This window comes from Megalops cyprinoides, chromosome 2, assembly GCF_013368585.1.
Source record: "Megalops cyprinoides isolate fMegCyp1 chromosome 2, fMegCyp1.pri, whole genome shotgun sequence".
NCBI classification, from domain to species: Eukaryota; Metazoa; Chordata; class Actinopteri; order Elopiformes; family Megalopidae; genus Megalops; species Megalops cyprinoides.
The window spans coordinates 10,201,898-10,220,816 of record NC_050584.1 but is presented as its reverse complement, the minus strand read 5'-3'; the positions used below and the strand labels follow the sequence as shown (position 1 = coordinate 10,220,816).

General features: G+C 48.5%; 1 protein-coding gene across 1 annotated transcript in view; it reads right to left on the bottom strand.

Annotated features, from left to right (window-relative positions):
• The window catches only part of lama1 (laminin, alpha 1), a 54,830-nt gene that overhangs the window by 13,339 nt on the left and 22,572 nt on the right, over positions 1 to 18,919 (bottom strand). Inside the window, exons 12-39 of the mRNA XM_036554216.1 lie at positions 18,342 to 18,509; positions 17,489 to 17,590; positions 16,807 to 17,021; positions 16,335 to 16,446; positions 15,742 to 15,852; positions 14,837 to 14,964; positions 14,311 to 14,397; positions 13,423 to 13,634; positions 12,252 to 12,358; positions 11,342 to 11,522; positions 10,944 to 11,080; positions 10,192 to 10,425; positions 9,304 to 9,447; positions 7,803 to 7,982; positions 6,914 to 7,099; positions 6,455 to 6,582; positions 6,143 to 6,263; positions 5,745 to 5,882; positions 5,440 to 5,561; positions 4,839 to 4,925; positions 4,122 to 4,315; positions 3,127 to 3,269; positions 2,497 to 2,595; positions 2,227 to 2,338; positions 1,625 to 1,781; positions 922 to 1,132; positions 687 to 803; positions 214 to 377 (exon numbers count right to left, since the gene is read on the bottom strand). Coding sequence (XP_036410109.1) covers positions 214 to 377; positions 687 to 803; positions 922 to 1,132; positions 1,625 to 1,781; positions 2,227 to 2,338; positions 2,497 to 2,595; positions 3,127 to 3,269; positions 4,122 to 4,315; positions 4,839 to 4,925; positions 5,440 to 5,561; positions 5,745 to 5,882; positions 6,143 to 6,263; positions 6,455 to 6,582; positions 6,914 to 7,099; positions 7,803 to 7,982; positions 9,304 to 9,447; positions 10,192 to 10,425; positions 10,944 to 11,080; positions 11,342 to 11,522; positions 12,252 to 12,358; positions 13,423 to 13,634; positions 14,311 to 14,397; positions 14,837 to 14,964; positions 15,742 to 15,852; positions 16,335 to 16,446; positions 16,807 to 17,021; positions 17,489 to 17,590; positions 18,342 to 18,509 — 4,097 coding nt within the window. The remainder of the gene's footprint in view (positions 1 to 213; positions 378 to 686; positions 804 to 921; positions 1,133 to 1,624; positions 1,782 to 2,226; positions 2,339 to 2,496; positions 2,596 to 3,126; positions 3,270 to 4,121; positions 4,316 to 4,838; positions 4,926 to 5,439; positions 5,562 to 5,744; positions 5,883 to 6,142; positions 6,264 to 6,454; positions 6,583 to 6,913; positions 7,100 to 7,802; positions 7,983 to 9,303; positions 9,448 to 10,191; positions 10,426 to 10,943; positions 11,081 to 11,341; positions 11,523 to 12,251; positions 12,359 to 13,422; positions 13,635 to 14,310; positions 14,398 to 14,836; positions 14,965 to 15,741; positions 15,853 to 16,334; positions 16,447 to 16,806; positions 17,022 to 17,488; positions 17,591 to 18,341; positions 18,510 to 18,919) is intronic.

Below are 18,919 nucleotides of genomic sequence, written 5' to 3'. Positions count from 1 at the left end.
AAACCGCTTCATATTAGCAGCACTGAAACAACCGACGTTGTTTAAATGGCTGCTTCTTATCAGAATTATTCGTTTTAAAATGAGAACGTTGAAGGTTATTTTCTCCAGTGATTTCTTAACATAGGAACTGAAATCATAGTTTTGATAGTCATAGGGTTTTGAGATTTTATTTCAAGTCAAGAAGAAATAAAACAAGGAAAAAAAAAAACAAACCTGTGGAGAGTGCGGGCCTCGGCGCTCAGCTCCTCGGCGTGGTCCTCGGCCCTGTACACCAGCTCCAGGACGTCCCTCTTCTTCATCTGCATCACCAGCGTGTCCACCTGCTTCCTCAGTGCCGGGTTCCAGAGCTCCAGCTCGTCCTGCGCCCCCTCCAGCTGCTGTGAGGGGAGGGAGCCGCACACACACCAAACCCTCAGCACGGTGCTTTCATGAGCAAACCAGGGCAATCTGTCTGGCAGGGACTAACATACTATTAATTGCTTCAGTGTATTCATTTCCTATTCCCTACCACATTTCTGCTATGCAACATACAGTATGTGTATGTATGTATGTGTATCGACAAATATATGGGACTATGATATACATACCAGAAGAGCCAATGATTAGCATTTACATATTGATTTAAGGATATTAGTTAAGCTCATTTTGATTGTTAGGTTTTACCACTAGATTTAACTTTGACTTACGGAAGTGGCGTTAACCAGATCCTCCACCATGTTGACAGCATCAGCCAGGATGTCCTGGGCTTCTTCTAGCTGCTCCGCCGTTTTGTGACTGAGGGAGCTCACATTCTGCCTCAGGCCCTGCAGAAAGAGAGGAGGTGAGGGCAAAGCTCGCACCGGCCGCGGCTGGCATAACCGCAGTCGAGAGCTGACGGCCGCCGGGGCAGCCAGGGCAGCCGGGGGAAGGTGCGGCACTCACGTGGTACTCCTGCAGGTTGGCGGAGGCGGAGCGCAGGAGCCGGGCGGTGTGGTTGTTGTGGCCATCGGCGGTGGACAGCAGGGTCTGAGCGTCCTGCAGCCTGAGGGCGTGGCCGGACAGAGCGTCGCCCAGTTTCCCAGCCAGCTCCTCAGCAGCCTGGCGGGGCTTCACCAAGTCCGTCAGGACCTGCCGGAGAAGGGCCTTTGCAGCACTGCGCCGGGCCCGGTGGTGCGGTTTAGACAATGGCCAGTTTCAGAGAAATAAACCAGAATCAGAGCATCCTGGGCTCAATTCCCGTTTGTGGCACTGCTGTTATACCATAGCCTTCCACATAGTTCTTGCCTCAATAAACATCTGGTGGTGGATCATGTGTATAAATGTTAGCTGCACAAACCAGCACAGATAAAGGTGCATGCTACACAAATAAATGATCCCACTGCTGTTAGGTAAACAATTAATATGCACCATAAAAGGTCCACCAAAGGAGATGCATGAAGCTCTTATATTATTCATCATATCATCATATTTCCTGAGCATATTAAGGCAATCATTTTTAGAGACAGTCTGTATGGGAGAACTGGGTGTGATGAGTATATGCATCCCACTGTTTCGCCATTCGTAAGGAAGTCATATGAACATTTCAGACACGCTGAAAAAAATCTATCTACATGAAAGAACACGCAGGCCTCGGCGCCCAACTGACCTCAGCTCATCGGAGGCAGTGGAGTTCCAGCCGGCGAGGTCCAGCCCCCTCATGGTGTCCAGGATGTCCGCCACCCGCTCTACCAGCTGGCTGCTGTTGGCCGTGTCCGTCTCCTGCTCCAGCGTTTCGTTCAGGCTGCTCGCTGCCTCTTCCAGCGCTAACCCCAAACGAGCATGGTTTTAAAGGCATGGCTTTCCCAGTGTTTGGAACATTTTCAGCATTTACTGAAGCAATTCAGACATGTATATAAATATATATTACTTCAACACTGATATTGCAGTGGTAAAGGAAAGAAGAGACTCGATAGGTGAGGACGTCTTGAGGGAGGCCAAAACCCTTCATATATAGAGGCACCTATGAGCTATCATGATACCACACGGAGGCATTGCACAGGAATTCAACAGTACAATCACAAAATTCTACCTGTGACAGACTATCAAATGCAACAAACCTGTGCAAAACTCTTCACATAATATTACACACTTTCTAACATAATTTTGTAACTATTTGTAACAAATGTTGGCAAGCATTACTTGACACAAACTGGTAAAGCTTTACAATGAATGCAGTTGGTGTTAAAAAGGAAGTAATGTTGTAGTTACCACTGGTGGCTGTCTGGACCTTGGAGATGAGCTCCAGTAGCTCCTTCCCCTGGGTGAGCCTCTGGTCAGTGGACTGGGCCAAATCTTCAGCATCCCCGAACATTTGCGTCGTCTGAGAAAAAAACGGAAAGAGCCAAGAAATATCCCTTCAATTACAGAGGCCCCGTACTCTTTACTAACAGATGTGGCAGTGCTGAGGATGACCTCACCTCAAACGGAAATAAATAGCGTAAATATCCCCATGGCGGGGACGCAGTCATTTGTCAGTACCTTTTGTTGCAGGCTATCGATGTCTTTGGAAATGTCCTCTAGCCGCTCCTCCGTTGTGCTCAACAAATAGCCAGGGTTCGTCTCCGGGGACAGCAGAGCCTGAGAGGGACACGGCACACAAATGACGAATGCAGGCAATATTCCGCAGCACAAGGTTAGGAGAAAATGCTGCGGTCGCCGGCATGAACCTGATGCCCTTTTCGCTTCCGTTGTGAGAAAACCTTATAAAACACAATCTTTCAGACAAACGGACCTAATCGGGCGTTCACAGTTTTAGCCCCGGCATCCCAGAGGATATGGGATAACGTATGATGATAACTGATATCTAACAAAACGATTTTTTTATTTTCCTAGGAAGTACGGCAGCTTTGGGGGAACAATTCCTGCTTTCCAGGTCTATGTTCTCCACACAGACAGCTTCAACTGGGTTAGCGGTTAGGGGTCTAGACTCGGGGCATTAGGAGGTGCAGGACTGAATCCAGCATGGAACACCAAGCAAAGTGCTTTACCTCGACTGATTCTCTAAGCACCCAGGGGTTCCACTAGCTTAGAATGCACGGCGAGAGGTAAGACAGGGTAAAAGGCAGTCTGACATGCGTGGACATGCGGCTAACGTGAGCGCTCATTCACCTTGATCTCCTGGGTGGCATTCTCCAGGGACACCAGCAGGCTGTATGGGGCCAGGATGACCCCGGTCAGGTTGACTGACTGGACTGATCGCTCCAGCTCATCCAGGCTATCCAGAAGCACCCCGGTGCACTCGTCATTACAAGCTGAGGGGCAGAGAAAGATTCCCACTGCAGTGAACAAAGAGGCAGTCTCCCTCTCTTTCCAGCGAGGGCCTCCACTATTTCTAATGGCTTTAGGCTGTCCTGCTTATCTCACCACCTGCTATTAAAAGGCTATCAGATGATTGCTTTAACAAGGCTAGCTATTAAGCAGTGAAGAAATAAAACAGAAAGTCTCAGCTGTACATAAACACTGGCTCTTCAAATCTCACAGAGGAAGAACAATAAACCTGTAAGTTATTGCATGGAACTACAAGCTTTTGAAAAGCTTATCAGCAGGAGATGAATTCATACAAATGAAGAACCCAGATGTTTCAAAATTACTTTCCCACAAAACAATTTCATAACATCTTTAAACACAAGCATTGCAGTTAAATTCCCCTTAGAGTTTGTCCTATTCTCGCAAACACCTTCTGTTATGATAACAAGCATCGCTACCATCTATGTCACTGATTCTCAATCCTGCTCCTGGGGCCCCCTGCTCTGCACGTTTTCCATTTTTCCCTGCTCTACCTACCTGACTGAACTCAACAGTGGCACTTTTGATAAGCTGAGCACACCTGATTTAATCAAGAGCATGTTAATTGGGTGTGTTTGGAGCAAGGATAGATAAAAGATATGCAGGACAGGGGGGGGCTCCAGGAGTAGGATTGAGAAACATTGATCTATGTTGTGGTAATTGACAATGAAAAAAAAATGAAACCCGAGGGCAGAATATACAGCACAGTCGCCAGTGTCACCGTATCCCGGACACTGTTGGCCTCCTGCCTTTCGGGTGCATTTTGGCAAGTGTGTATGCTGGCCCGTGGGCCTGTGGGGGGACACCGGGGTACTCACAGATGCACTCGTCCCCCGACAGGACGTGCCTGTCCTCGCACTCCTCGCAGAGACGCCCGCGCACGCCCGGCTTGCACTCGCACCGTCCCGTCAGGGTGTCACAGCGCGGGTGCAGAGACCCCGCCTCGCTGCACTGGCACGGCTGGCAGTGACCATCGGGCTCCAGGGGGTTCCCGTAGTAACCCACCGCGCACCTGCACACCGGGAGGATGGCAGTTTGCGTGAGAAGACCGCGGACACCCAGCGAACACAGCTATATATTCAAGCTGCACCAAAAGTTCCTACATAAACCCTTCCTGTTGCTCTTTTTCCTCATACAAAATGACAAAATCTCACAAAGATTCCGCAGGCCAGACTAGTTACACTTCGCATTGCATTTGAGCCTGTGAAATTTTATTGTTTTTGAAATGCTGTAAACGCAGAGATGCATAGCGTTTGCTGGACTGAAGGCCCAGGATTTAACGACCTAGGCACGGATCATAAAAACAGACTCTGCCAGGCATATAATTAAAGTGGAGTATTTGTTTTAAGGGGGCAATTCCAGTTTATCTGAGGTGGCCCCATGCAGTGCACTGAAACGTGTAGAAGATTACAGAAAATGACATCTTAAAGAAAATGACATCTTAAAGATTTAGTGCACGTATCTGTCGCTTATGGAAGCCAGAGAGCAATGCAGGTGGATTTCCTGCAGTGCGATGCCACGCCTGCAGCTCTTACCTCTCGCAGTGCTGCCCCTCGTAGCCGGGCTGGCAGGCGTCACACCGGTAATCATCTTTGCCCTCCAGCATGCAGGAAGGACTGAAGCTGCAGCAGAGCAGGGGGAAACCCACATCTTCATGAATTTTAAGCTCAGACACGTTTCAAAGAACATTTGAACTGCTTACTTCTCAGGATTAATTTAAAACCATGTAGAATTTCCAGTACAGCAGTGTGGGTGTAGACTGACTGGTAACACTGTCAGTTTCTCTAAAACAATCAAGCCTGGCTGGGGAAAGAGGGGAATTATGTATTCTAATCTAAAGACCTGATTTGGTAACGAGCAAGTTAGACGAGCATTTAATGTTTACAGCTGCTTCCCTGTTTTTTGGGCCTCTTGTCATCTAACATGGACTAATCATTTCGAAACAGAAACACTGGGACTAGAATCAATGAAGCTTAAAATATCCATCCATGCACCGATACATTTCACTGTCTGTTTATGTTCCACAAGCTGACGTTCCGGATCCCTTACACTCTGCTGCCCTCTGCTGGAGATCTATAGCAAATACTGAGTATATATATATACTGACACATGCAAGCAAGGTGATGCAGGGGTTACCTCTGCTTGTTTCCACGAGGACAGGCACAAAGGGAGCAGTCACTGATAGACCCTTCCACCTTCCCATAATACCCTGGTGCGCACAGGTTGCAGTGATCCCCTGCTGTGTTGTGCTGGCAGCCCTTGTTGACGGAGAGAAAGGGTTAATCAAGAAAGAATGCAGCCGAGAGGCGTGGCGGACCAGTGTGTGGGACTGAGACAGGTGTGTGGGTGTGCGGCCGAGGCAAACACGTGCATGAGCACTCAAGGTTGGCGCACAGGTGATGAGTGAAAGATGCCCGAGGGAAAGGGGGGCGGATTAGTACCTGGCACTTCCCCGTGTCCAGGTCACAGGACTGGCTGTGGTTGTTGCACCGGCAGGGGACGCAGGGTTGGATCAGGGGGCGTGGGCCCCTTGGGTTCAGCTCCGACACTGGCTGTCTGTAGTAGCCAGGGGCGCACTCCTAAAAACCCAAACGGGGTACAAGAAAAAGGCATACCTTTAACATCGGTACAGCTAGCAGAGAGTCGTCCTCAAGGCACAGCCTGTGAGCCTTAACTGTGGTAGTGTGGTAAACTAAAAGGCCTGCCACTAACATGAAGAGTACGTTAGGAACTGTAATTCGTACTACATGGACATCAAGGTCACACAGAGAGCTATGTTTGCGTACCACCTCTACATGCATGGTTATGGTCCCACTGTGATCGAGCTTGTAGTTCTCACCTGGCAGGACAGACCCGCATACCCTGAGGGGCACTCGCATGACTCAATGAATCGAGCCTGTTCCGCACCCACCGGCCCTTCCTCTGCCTCCACCGCGGTGTCCATGGAGACGTTGGAGATCCTGGAGAGGTTCAGATATCGAGGCCAGTCAAAGCCCATCCCTCATTATGTACGCAGCGTGACGTTCCCCACCCACACCCCAGGCAACGGCAGCCATCGCACACACAGTAACATGAGCAGGCAGTGAAGTGTGCTTTTAACGCAGCATGCGCTGACAGGAAATGGGAAGCAGGAGACAGGAAGTGTGCTCACCTGCTCTGCTGCATCCCGCTGCCGTAGGAGGCCTTGATGATTATGTATTCAACGTTGCTCAGCACAGACATGAAGTCTGAGTGAGAGACTGCTTGGTCTGACACAGAATTGAAGTACTTCCACTTGTGCTGTTAAAAACAGTTGAGGTATACATATTGTCAGAGCATTGTGAGGCAGAACTTCACTCGAGCAAACCAATCACTCATCATAAACTCAACTCCAGCCGAATACATTGCATCGATTTTTTTGGTCGAGTTTTTCTGATTTAGCTGAGAGAACACAAGACATCAGTTCTACCCCATTCCACTCAAATGAGCTAATTTCCAATCTCATCCATTACCACTGCAATTTCATTCTCACGTTATTTACAGTTCCACTAGGGTTTGACACCAAGCCCTGCGCAGTTCTGACGTCAGTAATGAGGAGTGAAACCAGCTGAGATCGCAGAGTGACCCTCACCTCGATCAGCGGGACCTCCTGGCTGGTCTTCACCCCGTTGTCGGGAGCAGGCACGTCCAGGTAGATAACCACCTTTCTGAGGTGGCCTCCTCGGATCAGCACCTGCGGCTCGTAATTGGCCAGACCAGAGCCGTCCAGAGCAAAGAACGCCACGGTGTACCTCAGGTTTCCCCCATAAGACAGCATCTGCACGAACACAAAATCCCGATACTCAGCCTTCCCATTGATATGAACTTCCCTTCACAAAGCTGTGCCAAAAAAATGAACCGCAAAATAAAGACACTACAGGCACCAAGAGCAAACAGTGCCAGCAGAAAAATATATATTATTCAATACTAATGTGTATTTTAATATTAACCAAAACCAGAAAAGGTTGGGTTATTTACAGAATAAGTTTAAAATTACATTATCAGTAAAGACATTCTTCGTTTATCCCATGATGTTACACCATCTACTACACATCTGCTACACTATTCTTACAGACCATTCATGTATTACTATATGTGTATAAAAGCATTTGTTAGATATAAAGAAAAGTATCAGAGGCTCTCTTGAAAATTCACTGTGAGCATCTTTCAGCAAGGTTTAAAGATGCCCTTGAAAATATTTCATAATGTTCAACAACCTGTAGCAAGTATATTCTAGTCCACTGAGTTTGAAGCACGAAAATGGAAAAACATACAGTTGTTGTTTGTTATTTATCAACAATAGGTCAAAGAAATAATTGGTTGCTTCAATGGATATTTCATGTTCTTTTCCTTAAGAATCACTTCACAGACTCTGCTGTAGCAGGAAAACAATTAGAACTGGGTTAGACGCCCTTGCTTAAGTATGAATTGATTTTCTGTAGTTGCCACAGTAGCGCAGGGCGGAGCTGAGTCAGCGTCACCTTGTTGCCCTGGAACCGGGCAGGCAGTCTCCAGTAGAAAGGGCCGTTCAGGGAGGAGCCCTGGACCCGGCTGGTGTCCAGCAGCACGTCGGCATCCTGCAGGAAGACGCCCTCCACGGTGCCCGTCAGGTTGCTCTGACTGACCACGCGCAACGGCTCCGGCTCTGCGCCCAGCGCGATCTGAAACAGAGACGGGGACGCACGCACGGTCATCCACACCGAACCATGTCCGGCCAATCAATCGATCAATCAATCAAAACGACTTTTTGCAGACACTTGCATTTTCACAATATCAGACGACAAACCTCACTCGTTATAACAACCTACTGAAGATAATCAACAGACCCATGATAAGCGATTCAAAGTAGTCCCCAAATTAACACACAAAACAGACTCAATTCACCTTTGTATCCCTTACGGTGCCCACTATCCTGTGCCATCCCTGATAGTGGTCCTAAGGGTCAGCTGGATTCAGTTGAACGTCCTCACATTAAGTGACTAAACCGCACTGTGCCAGTACTAACTCACCAGTACTTTAATTCCAAATGAATAAGCCGTTACTACACCGCGGTCATTCTATTGCTTTGGCTGTACACTCTGTGGTGTCTCAGTGTGGGGCGGGAAGTCGCACGAGGGGCGCGTCCTTGAGCAAAGCAGCCAGAGATGAATGAACACCTAAGGGGTGCTGCTTCGCTGTGGGCCTACGACAGATGGGGGTCCTGTAGAGCCAAGAGCGAGGCAGCTGTCTGCTCTCCACATTTTCTTCTCTTGCGTGTCCAATTAAATCCAAACTAATTAGATCACTCGCAGGACTCCGGAGAGTAATGAGGATACAGTCATTTCGGCTCTATCCTTCCTCGTAACTTTCTTGGCACGTGAAAACATTTGGCTATATTGCCTGCTAAATTTAACACAATTGAATCCACCGGGCCCTCGGGATGGGCATATGTTATCCAAGTTTAGCTGCTGCTTTTTTTACTTTCCTCAAAATATGTCTCATCTATCTGAAAATATTGCAGCTTTGGCAGTGTAGTTATTGCTGATTTGAAGGTGTTGCTGTGTCTGGTGCAGATTTGTTAGTATAGCTGTGTCTGTTGCAGATTTTGCAGGTAACTGTGCCTGTTGTGCCGGTGCAGATTTGTTAGTATAGCTGTGTCTGTTGCAGATTTTGCAGGTAACTGTGCCTGTTGTGCTGGTGCAGATTTGTGAGCACAGCTGTGTCTGTTGCAGATTTTGCAGGTAACTGTGCCTGTTGTGCTGGTGCAGATTTGTGAGCACAGCTGTGCCTGTTGCAGATTTTGCAGGTAACTGTGCCTGTTGTGCTGGTGCAGATTTGTGAGCACAGCTGTGCCTGTTGCAGATTTTGCAGGTAACTGTGCCTGTTGTGCTGGTGCAGATTTGTGAGCACAGCTGTGCCTGTTGCAGATTTTGCAGGTAACTGCGCCTCTTTGCGCGCCCAGCTGTTGCAGGTTTGATAGTGTGTCCGTTGCAGGGTACTTACCTGAGCTCTGACCAGGCCCCCGAGCTCCTCGCAGTCCGCTGACCCCCCGAAACAGAAGCAGGAGCTGCAGCCTGCGGGGTTATGCGCCGCTAAGCCGAAGGTGCCCTGTTTGCACTCGTCACAGCCCGGCCCGCCCACGTTGTCCTGGAAACCGAAGAGCACAGGCATTACCACAGGGAGCACACAGAAGAAGCCTAATGCTACAGCCACCACCAAAGCCACGATACAGTTCCCATCACAGCCACCCAGCACACGCCAAACAATCATGTGATAGCGGTCACATCGCCACACACATACAACACAATCAAAGCCAAGACATACAACACAGTCAAACCCAAAAACATAATATTGTTACATTTTTGTGTACTACAATCACAACAAAAGGCAATTGCAACTGTAGTACACTAACACACCACCCTGGAACAAACTCCACATCACTCCAGCAGAGACTAATGCAGGTGTACAAGTCCAGAGGGGATATGAGTGCATTTCTTTTCCTCCTCCTAACTCCCTTGGTTTCACTGGTACCACTGTGTAGGTATACTAACAGACATCCATGCATCCCAAAATACACTGCAGCAAAACATGTCCTAAGGGCAGGGCACATTTATAATCTCCAACTTAGCTGTAGCATTTTGAAACTAAAAAATGCCATGGGTAAGCAACCACGGCCTGATGCTGGTGACACCGTGCCCTGGTGTAGCAGCAGTGGTCACCTCAGCACCGGCAATTTGCCTTTAGCTCAACTGGCAACGACGCTGGCCGTAAGGGGTCGGCAGTGAGCAGCGAGAACCTCAGCTCAAAACTCGCTCGCTGGCCGACCCACGTAACATCGAATTAAACACGACGCAAGATCCCGTCCGTTACACTGGCCGGCAGAGGCAGTACCTTGCAGACGCAGTTGCCCGTGTCCTCGCAGCCGCACACCCCCAGCTTCTCGTCGCAGAACTCCTCCCGCGTGCCGTTGACGTTGCAGTCGCAGGCGGTGCATTCTGGGAAGGCCCTGTAGCCCATGGCGCAGCGGTCGCACTTCCGCCCGGTGAACTCGGGGCTGCAGGGGCACTGCCCGCTGGAGAGGTCACACTGGGACACGGTGGCACCGGCCACGCTGCAGTCGCACGGCTGGAACACAGGCCGGAGCAAGGCCACCGTCGACACGTCATTAGGGCTGACTAATGTGGCACATGCCGTGCCCTTATCTGACACACAGAAAACTAACACTGCACAGCGTGGCTGGGAACAAGTGCAAAACACATTGTACAATTCAGGTGTTCTGTTGAATTTCATAAGTAGAACAGGGGGTATGGGGTTACTTAGGGTGCTTAGAATAACGAAACACATATGAAAAGGAAAATTTTAATAATAGGAAGATTAAAAATATATACTTTAATATATGTAAAATTACACAAAATCTGATACCATGCATTTTAATTGCCACATTTTGAATATATGTGACAATAAATACGCTTTGGCATATTATGACAAATGTTAAAGCCAGTTTCTCCAAAGTTAGTTACTACTTCGCCACATATTGACATATGATACTTCCCCAGGCGCTTGGTGTGAACTGCCGTCTCTCTGTAACTGGAAACCATTAAACCGCAGTAGTGCGTGTGTAGGAGCGGACACCGTGGGGTTACCTTGCACCCTGTGACCGAGTCATGTCCCCAGTACCCCTCCTCACAGAGCTCACACTTCTGGCCCGTGGTGTGCGGGGGGCAGAGGCACTCTCCGGTCTCCGGGTCACAGTTGCCGTGGGTGTGGCTGCAGTCGCACGCTGGTGAAGGAGAGACACAGAGACGTGAGCTGCACTGAGCTTCAACCGATGTCAAACGGAGCGCGGCGGGGCAATGCCACAGGACTGCCTCGCAAAGCTGCAGTTTCCACAGGAATATAAGGAATGTGGTCTACTACGTGGTCACACACAGAAAGCAATCAATATTTGCGCAACAATATACGGACACAAACTATGAAAAGTACAGCTGTCGTAAATAAACTCGGGTTTGGGGGCCGTGTCCAGCGGTGCGCACTGCCTTACCGGTGCAACCGCCGCTCTGGTAATTGTAGTAGCCGTGCTGGCAGCGGTCACATTTGTCCCCTGTCACCCCTAGGATGCAGGGACACCGCCCCTCCTCGTCACACTCCAGGGACAGCGAGGCCCCCTGGCTGCAGTTGCAGGCAACACACCCTGACGCTCTGAGCAGGCCGTGGTACCCCACCTAGAAGACAGAAAATACTCAAATGAGCATCACTCTCACCATTCTCTGCCAGGCTGGAAGAGGCGTCTTAATGAGTCACACTGAGCGGGATGTGGGAAATGATATTCTGTGTATTCTTCTGATCATCTCTGCTGTAGTGAGCGTGCTCAAGTGATAGATGAGTTATTTATTGTTACTGCTGCTATCGATTGCTACTGTTATTGGAATAGCTGAAGCCTTCCCAGTAACCAACAGGTAGAATGGCAGTTTGAATCTTCAGTCCAACACCTGAACAACAGTCACTACATTGTGCTGTTTACGTCTTGGCTGTCTGAACTGGGAGGAAAGGCAGAGAATACGACGCAAACAGTACATGTAGAATGAGCTTGCCGATAGTCCCAGTGGGGCTGGCCCAGCTGTGCACAGCCCGTAGCCCGGCATCACCCCTACCAGCACATCTAAACCTGGCCCAAAGAACCTGATATGCCTGTCTCCCCCAGTCGTGTCTCCTATACACCACCCCAAGTTCTCTACGCTCGTCCCTCATCTCCCCCGCCCTCCACGCGGAAAAGGCCACCCTGGCGTTCTGACCAGCTGGAGGTTATTGGAAGGGAAGGAGAACGAGTGTGATCTGACGAGAACCACCACCGGCGGTTCTGTCCCGCTGAAAAAGACATCAGTCGGGAGACCCGGTCTGGCGCAGCAGGTCGTAAGACAAATGTGAGCCGTGGCAGGATGACCCCGACATACCTCGCACCGGTCACATTTGTCCCCCACAACATTGGGCTTGCAGTCGCACCGGCCTGTCGTCAAGTCACAGAGGGCGGAGTAAGAACCATTCCTGTGGCAGTCGCAACCTAGAAAGACAGCATAGACAACACACATATGCACAGACACCCTGTATTAGACTTTCAGACTTTCAGTACCTGATAAATAAAACTGACAGAGCAAAGGAAATGAGCCCCAGAAATGCATCTTGATGTGTAAACAGCTCTCTGGTTACTTCGGTTTGTTTAATAATTCTGTGTTATTATGGAACCCACTAAACATTCCAGGATTTTCAGAAAGATCTCTGAATAATTTACTTTCAGAACCAACGGTTTACAATACAGTGCAGCTATGGCAGATGGCACGTAGCGAGTATTGCTCAGAATTTAGGGCTATTTTGTCATTCTCCACTAGATGTCACTATAATCCCTTTGAAGTGAATAAGGGAGTTTTAAGGTTCCATATGACCGGGAGCAACAATCCTCAGCTCAGCCAAAAGCACGGCGCTGGGATAGTTACTGTCACTTAAGTGCACATTTGGGACGCTGACTGATAAATCCATTCTCCATGCTGGCGGAGAGCTCCGTCATCACTTAGACTGTGCGTGCACATTCCTGTGTGGGGACCTTAAGGTACGGCATTCACAGGGGGGTAAGCCCTTTCATTGTGCTTCCATGTGCCCCCCTGGAAGGGGGTCCGAAAGAAGAACAGGAATGTGGCGTCCGTGGGATCGCTGACATTTAAGAGTAAGAGGGATTATCCAGGGCCACATGATTGTGGAGAGAACAAGCCTCGAAGTAAATACTGTTTCTTCTCGTATCAGGACGGGAACTGAATCATATCTTTAACTGGCAAGACAGTGAAGTCTGCAAGTGCATATTTGCTTTCAAAATCTGTGTGACCCAAAACACAGCTCCCTTCTGGCCCAAAGTCTGTGGCCTGTGGTCAGGAGATGGGGTCAAAGGTCAGATTTAATCTGCCCGCCCTAATCAATGCCCATTTCTCAGAATGACTCCTATTCATTGTTTAGAAGCCTGAGATAATCCCGCAGGTATGTAAAGTATCTATTAAGCAGAGAGGGGAAGGGGTAAAATCCCGTCTCAGCCCAAAGCACGACGAGGAAGAGAAGAAAGGACGTCAAGCCTGTACTTACTCCGGCAGTTCTTGGCGATAATGGCGTCGCCGAAGTAGCCATCCTGGCACCGCTCGCAGCGGCGGCCTGTGGTGTGACCGACGCACTTCAGGCACTCCCCGGTCTCCGGGTCACAGTGGCCCGGTTCCAGCGGGTCCACGTTGCCGTTGCACTCACACGGGACGCAGCCCTGGCCCGGTGTTGTGGGGTTACCGTAGTACCCGTTTGCGCACCTGGAACGATTGAGGCATAAAAACATCTCGAGTTCCATGCCTCAGGAGGGAGTCAAGATAATGACTCACGCCAATAGAAGCCATTAAATCTTCTATAGTCATTTCTGAACTGGAATATAACACTGATAGGATAGCCAGCTAACATGTTGAGTATTGCTCAGCACTGGGGCAAGCACATATTCTGGCTAAGGAGCTCAGTGTCTGTGTGTCAGCTCTATATACAGTCTCTGTGCATGTCTCTCCACAGACTGAATCACTGCTCTTAAGCTCCAGGGAAGAACTGTGATATTATCACCCAACAGACCTCAATGTCACACTGGATTTACACACCACAGATCCAGTTACAGTTTTGTCAGCCAACACATTGCTGAGCTCAGTGTTTTCTATGATGTGCAAGCCAGCGGCTTTTCTTGCACCTGCTTTGAAAAGACTATTACTGGTGTATGTGTGCATTCATTTCTTTGTGTCTGCGTACATGTGAAAACCATGAGAGAAAGTAAATATATATATATATATATATGTATATGTGTGCGTGTGTGTGTGTGTGTGTGTATGCATGTGTATGTGTTAAGTAGTGAAAAAGCGTGTCAGTGTGGGTGTATAAAATAGTGAGAGAGTGTGTATATGTGTGTTTGTGTGTTTGTGTGTGTGTGTGTGTGTGTGTATTTATGACTACCTGTCACAGCGGGTGCCTGTGTATCCCTGCTGACACTGGTCACATATCACTTCTCCTGGTCCTTCCAGGTGGCAGGTTGGGCTGAAACTGAAGTCACAGCAGACATCATCAACAGCAATGCAAGTAAAATCTGTACTCTCTGGTTATGTGCCTAAAACACCTTCAACAATCAAAAGCACAAAATGTATGAAAATACGCACTTTTTCTGCACACTCCAGCCTAACACTAAAGTGCATCTTTTCATGGGATTATTGATGACACACACAAGACTGCTCTTCAAGTGTAAGATATTTGTCCAAGATTTGCTACAGAAATCGTGAAGAAGAAGATCTTGTAATATCACTTGAAAGAGCAACCATTTTTGTGAGAGACTACTTGAGAGTATTTTGCTGGTGGACTTTCAACAGCTCCCGTTTATTGCGCAACGGCAACCCTCTCCCATGCTCTCACTGGGATTCCATTCCAACAGAATGCGGACAGTGAGGGGAAGGCTCTGGCTGGCTTCACCGCTGGCTGCGAGACTCACTTGTTAGACTCCACAGTCAGCGGGCAAGCACATCTCTGGCAGTCCTCCGGAGTGCCCTCCATGGGGTCTCCATAGAAACCAGGCAGACACTGGTCACAGTGGGGCCCGGTGGTGTTGTGTGTACAGTCCTGCGGAAGATTTACCACAGGAATAAACACGTCACACAGGCATGCTTTGACCTTACACTCCACACACCATGGTAACTTCAACAGATATGCTAGAAGCATGCAATTATCTTGAAGACACCACCAAGGAAGGAAAGTGAACAGTATCAGTTTTACTGTACAGAAAATGAGACCTTTTTCAGAGTTTACCTAGTAAGCACACTTGTATGTACAGCAGAAGTGAAAAAGGCTGATAAAATGTTACATGATAAATGTTACATTTTGAAAATAAAATGATATTAACAAGCAAAGGGGAAACTCAACAACGTTGTAGCTCACTGTTGTGTTTGCCTGCACAGCATAGACTGATAATGCATTTTGCGAACTGCAGAGGCAGAATGTTTGCTTAAGATGCAGTCGCAGCACCAGGACGCGTGGTGAGCGAACTGTTTATCGTTTAACGCGCCCCGCCACATAAGTCAGGGTTACTGTGTCACAATATTTGCAAATAACGCTTGGGAGGTTAGAGAATGATGCACCGCTTGCACGGAACCCACATAGCTCTACCCAGGAAGTGTCTTCGAGGTGGGGGGGATGGGCGCATTACTTTCCCCCTCGAGTAAAGCTTAACCAGGTTCAAAAGACCAAACACACAAGTGTCGGAGAGCGATAAATAGCTGGAGGGCTGCTTCCTTATTTAACGCAGCTGGGCGCGCGGCAGTGTGGGACCGCACCGCGGGCGCCGCGTCAGGCTTAACCCCGCGGTGTGCGCGCGAAGAGCATTAGCGAGGGCGGGCTCACCAGACACGCTCCGTCGATGTCGCACCGGGAGGCGTGGTCGTTGCATTCGCACTGGAGGCAGTTGCCGCCAAACAGAATCCCGCCGACACGATAAAACCCGGAGACGCAGTACTGGAGATGGACATCATCATTTAAATTAGTTACACACTCCGAGTAGGTGTCATTATGCAAGGAAATGTTCATAGCTTTCACCTACATACATTCTTGCACTTACACCTAAGTAATTTCAGCAATAGCAGCTTGCTCAGGGGTGCAATAGCTGTGCCTCGCTTGGGAATTGTCCTCACATTCTTCCACTTATCAGTCTGGTTTGCTATCACTGCACTACACTACTGGCAGTTTCTCTTAAAAAACACAAGTGCAGTTCAGAGGATTCTTTAACATCTATTCTACATCATATCTGTACAGACAAATTTGAAAATAATTGTTCACTCGTTCATTATTACAGTCAGTCTAGCCCCAGGTTGTTTCAGATTCAAAGCACAGAATTTAAAGAGCCTACGCAAACACATCTGTGGCACAAGGCGGGGTTGCCATGTAAATAAATTCCCCTGGACACCTGTCAATCACACAGGTGAGCGGCCGGATCTCACCTCGCAGGATGTCCCGGAGTAGCCCCAGGGGCACTCGCACTGCTCCACACCGAGTGCGTGTTTGGGGGTTGTGGCGTTGGGGTCGGCCGTGTCCAAAGACACGGTCCTCAGTCTTGCGGGGGGGGGGGGGGGTCAGAAAGAAACAGAGTGAAGTTAACACCATCAGCTTGAGACTGTGAGCTGATCTTCTACAATAAAATCAAACAGACATGACATTCCTAGCCAAGAACATTCCACCCAACAGACATGAAGCTGTCTGCTAAACCAACGTGTGCTAACAATACAAAACTGACACTGAAACGACACTTAATGAGGCTGATGATTTCATTGTGTCTTGAGAAATGTTCGGACTTCAAATGCTTCTTGCTTGTGAGAGAAGCGTATGGGAGGTATGCTCCGGTCGTAAAATGAGAGACATTAAACACCAGTGTTAACAGCGGAGTATTGACATGACGCCCGTCTTCCAGCTCACCTCAGCGACCCCCCTGAGCTGCTGTTCAGGTGGGCTCTGACTCGAAGCCCGACCACGTTGGCCAGAGCTGTCATCAGCTCGTCTCTCTGCACCGCTCGGCCTGAGTGGAAGTCCACAAAGTTCCGCGGCACAATCTCCACGGCAACGCGCTGCTCTTGCAGGGGTGTCAGCAGGAGCTGTACAGGAGCCGTCTGCTGCAGAGTCCTACCGTTGCCCTGGGGGTCGGAAATCAACAACGGAAAATTAAAGAGTGAGCCACTCAAATCAGAAAATGTGGATGTTACGGTTTGGGCTACGCTCCCTTCTGTTTACTCATTTGTATGATAAAAAATATTTTTTCACATCATGGTAGGATTGAGAAGTACAAACTGTTACAACACCTAGGCTCAGTAAATGCTTGCCTATGGAATTCTCTGGGCTCTCAATGAGAAGCTGATATACCCAGATTATTCAGTATTCATAAAAATTATGGCAGTGGAGTATATGCAGAGTAGAGTGTGATCCTGTGGCTTTGAGAGGAACATTTAGGACTTTATGTTAAAAATTCTATTCACCGACTCATATAAGGCTGTAATCATTTTTCTTTCTGATTACAGTTGACAGTAATAGATAAGCATAAACCTTTGACGGAGTTTGAAAATGTGAATAAAATGCTTAGTGCCCGCAGTCATGAAAAACTTACCTCAATAACAACATCAAAATGAGCTGGAAGAGACTTGTCTATGTTCTCCACGGACACATCATATGACACGGTGAAGTTCAGAAAGCCTCCGTATGACGTCAGCTGAAGACAAAAAAAAAGGCCCGTTATCACCAGAGCAGCTCTTGCATAGTTTGTAGCATCCTCCTCAAATACTGAAGTCAGACTGAGACTCTGGGAAAGAGGCATTCCTGGAAGGCAACTGCTGACTCTACCGCTCCCTCCTTCAAAACGTGAGGTAAATGTCATGGATAATTATGAATTCTAATTCATTTAATCACTCAAGGGACTAATGGGTACACGTATTAGACGTGGTTATAAAGAGTGTAGCCTAATTATTTCTGGGTTCATAATTTGCCCGGCCCTGTTTGAGTGTAATTACAGGGCATGATCCATTAACTTGGAAGAAAAAGGAAAATAAAAAAGAAGAATTTCCATTGAAAGGTTAGCAGAAAGAGAGGGGTCCCTCAGGGAGAGCAGAGCCTATTTCCTCCATCCTCCAAGCCTGTTCGAATCAATTTCGCCTCTGCTAATGTGTGCAGTTCATTATCCAATCTAACAGCTCACTAAGACAGTGCACTACAATTCTCTTTGTGTCTGCAGGGAATAATAGCACTTTGAGAGCAAGCACGACCAGCAATAGCAGCTCTTGTATCGCAATCTGCCTCAATTCGATCCAACGGTGCCACGGGTGCCCGTGCTAATACTGGCACTAAGATTCTGTCTGCATCACGAAAAATTTGTGCCGTCCAGTTGATGTCCAAATGGAATTCAATGTGTCCAGGAACAGATGCCGAACAGACTCAAACGAAGCAGCGAATTCGCGAAGGCGCACCTTATTTCCCAAGAAACGCTCCGGAGCGGCCCAGGAGGACAGAAAGCGGGAGGTCCTGCTTCCTGTGATGTTGCCGAGGGTGATGTGGTTGTCCTCGTCACCGCGAGGAGCAGAGTAGACAAAGTCACTCTGAGCAGCGGGAAGCAGCCAGCCATCTGTTGCCACCACCTGTTGGCCCAGAGAAACCGCACTTCATTTGCAAGTCACAGTTGTGCCACCCAACACAAACAGTAGTAGGTGAAGGCCTGGGGGATTTGACTCCAGAGTTTCTCCTTAGGGAGCAGGTATGGGGTATCTCAAGTTTTGCTGCTGGCTTACTGTGAATCATTGAAAAACATATTTTGCATGTGGTTTGTCATGACAAGGACTGCACAAAAATGTTTTGTGATTAGTCCACAGAATAGATCAGCAGTGAACATTTGTGCTGTAGGCCTTGACTGGCACTCTTCCGGAAAGTAGTGTGTTTGTGTGTGCGTGCGTGTGCGTGTGTGCGTGCACGCAAGTGTACATGTGAGTCTATAATCACATTAAACACCTACTTGTACCTATTATAGCACTTATCAGGCTGTGGCATGTTA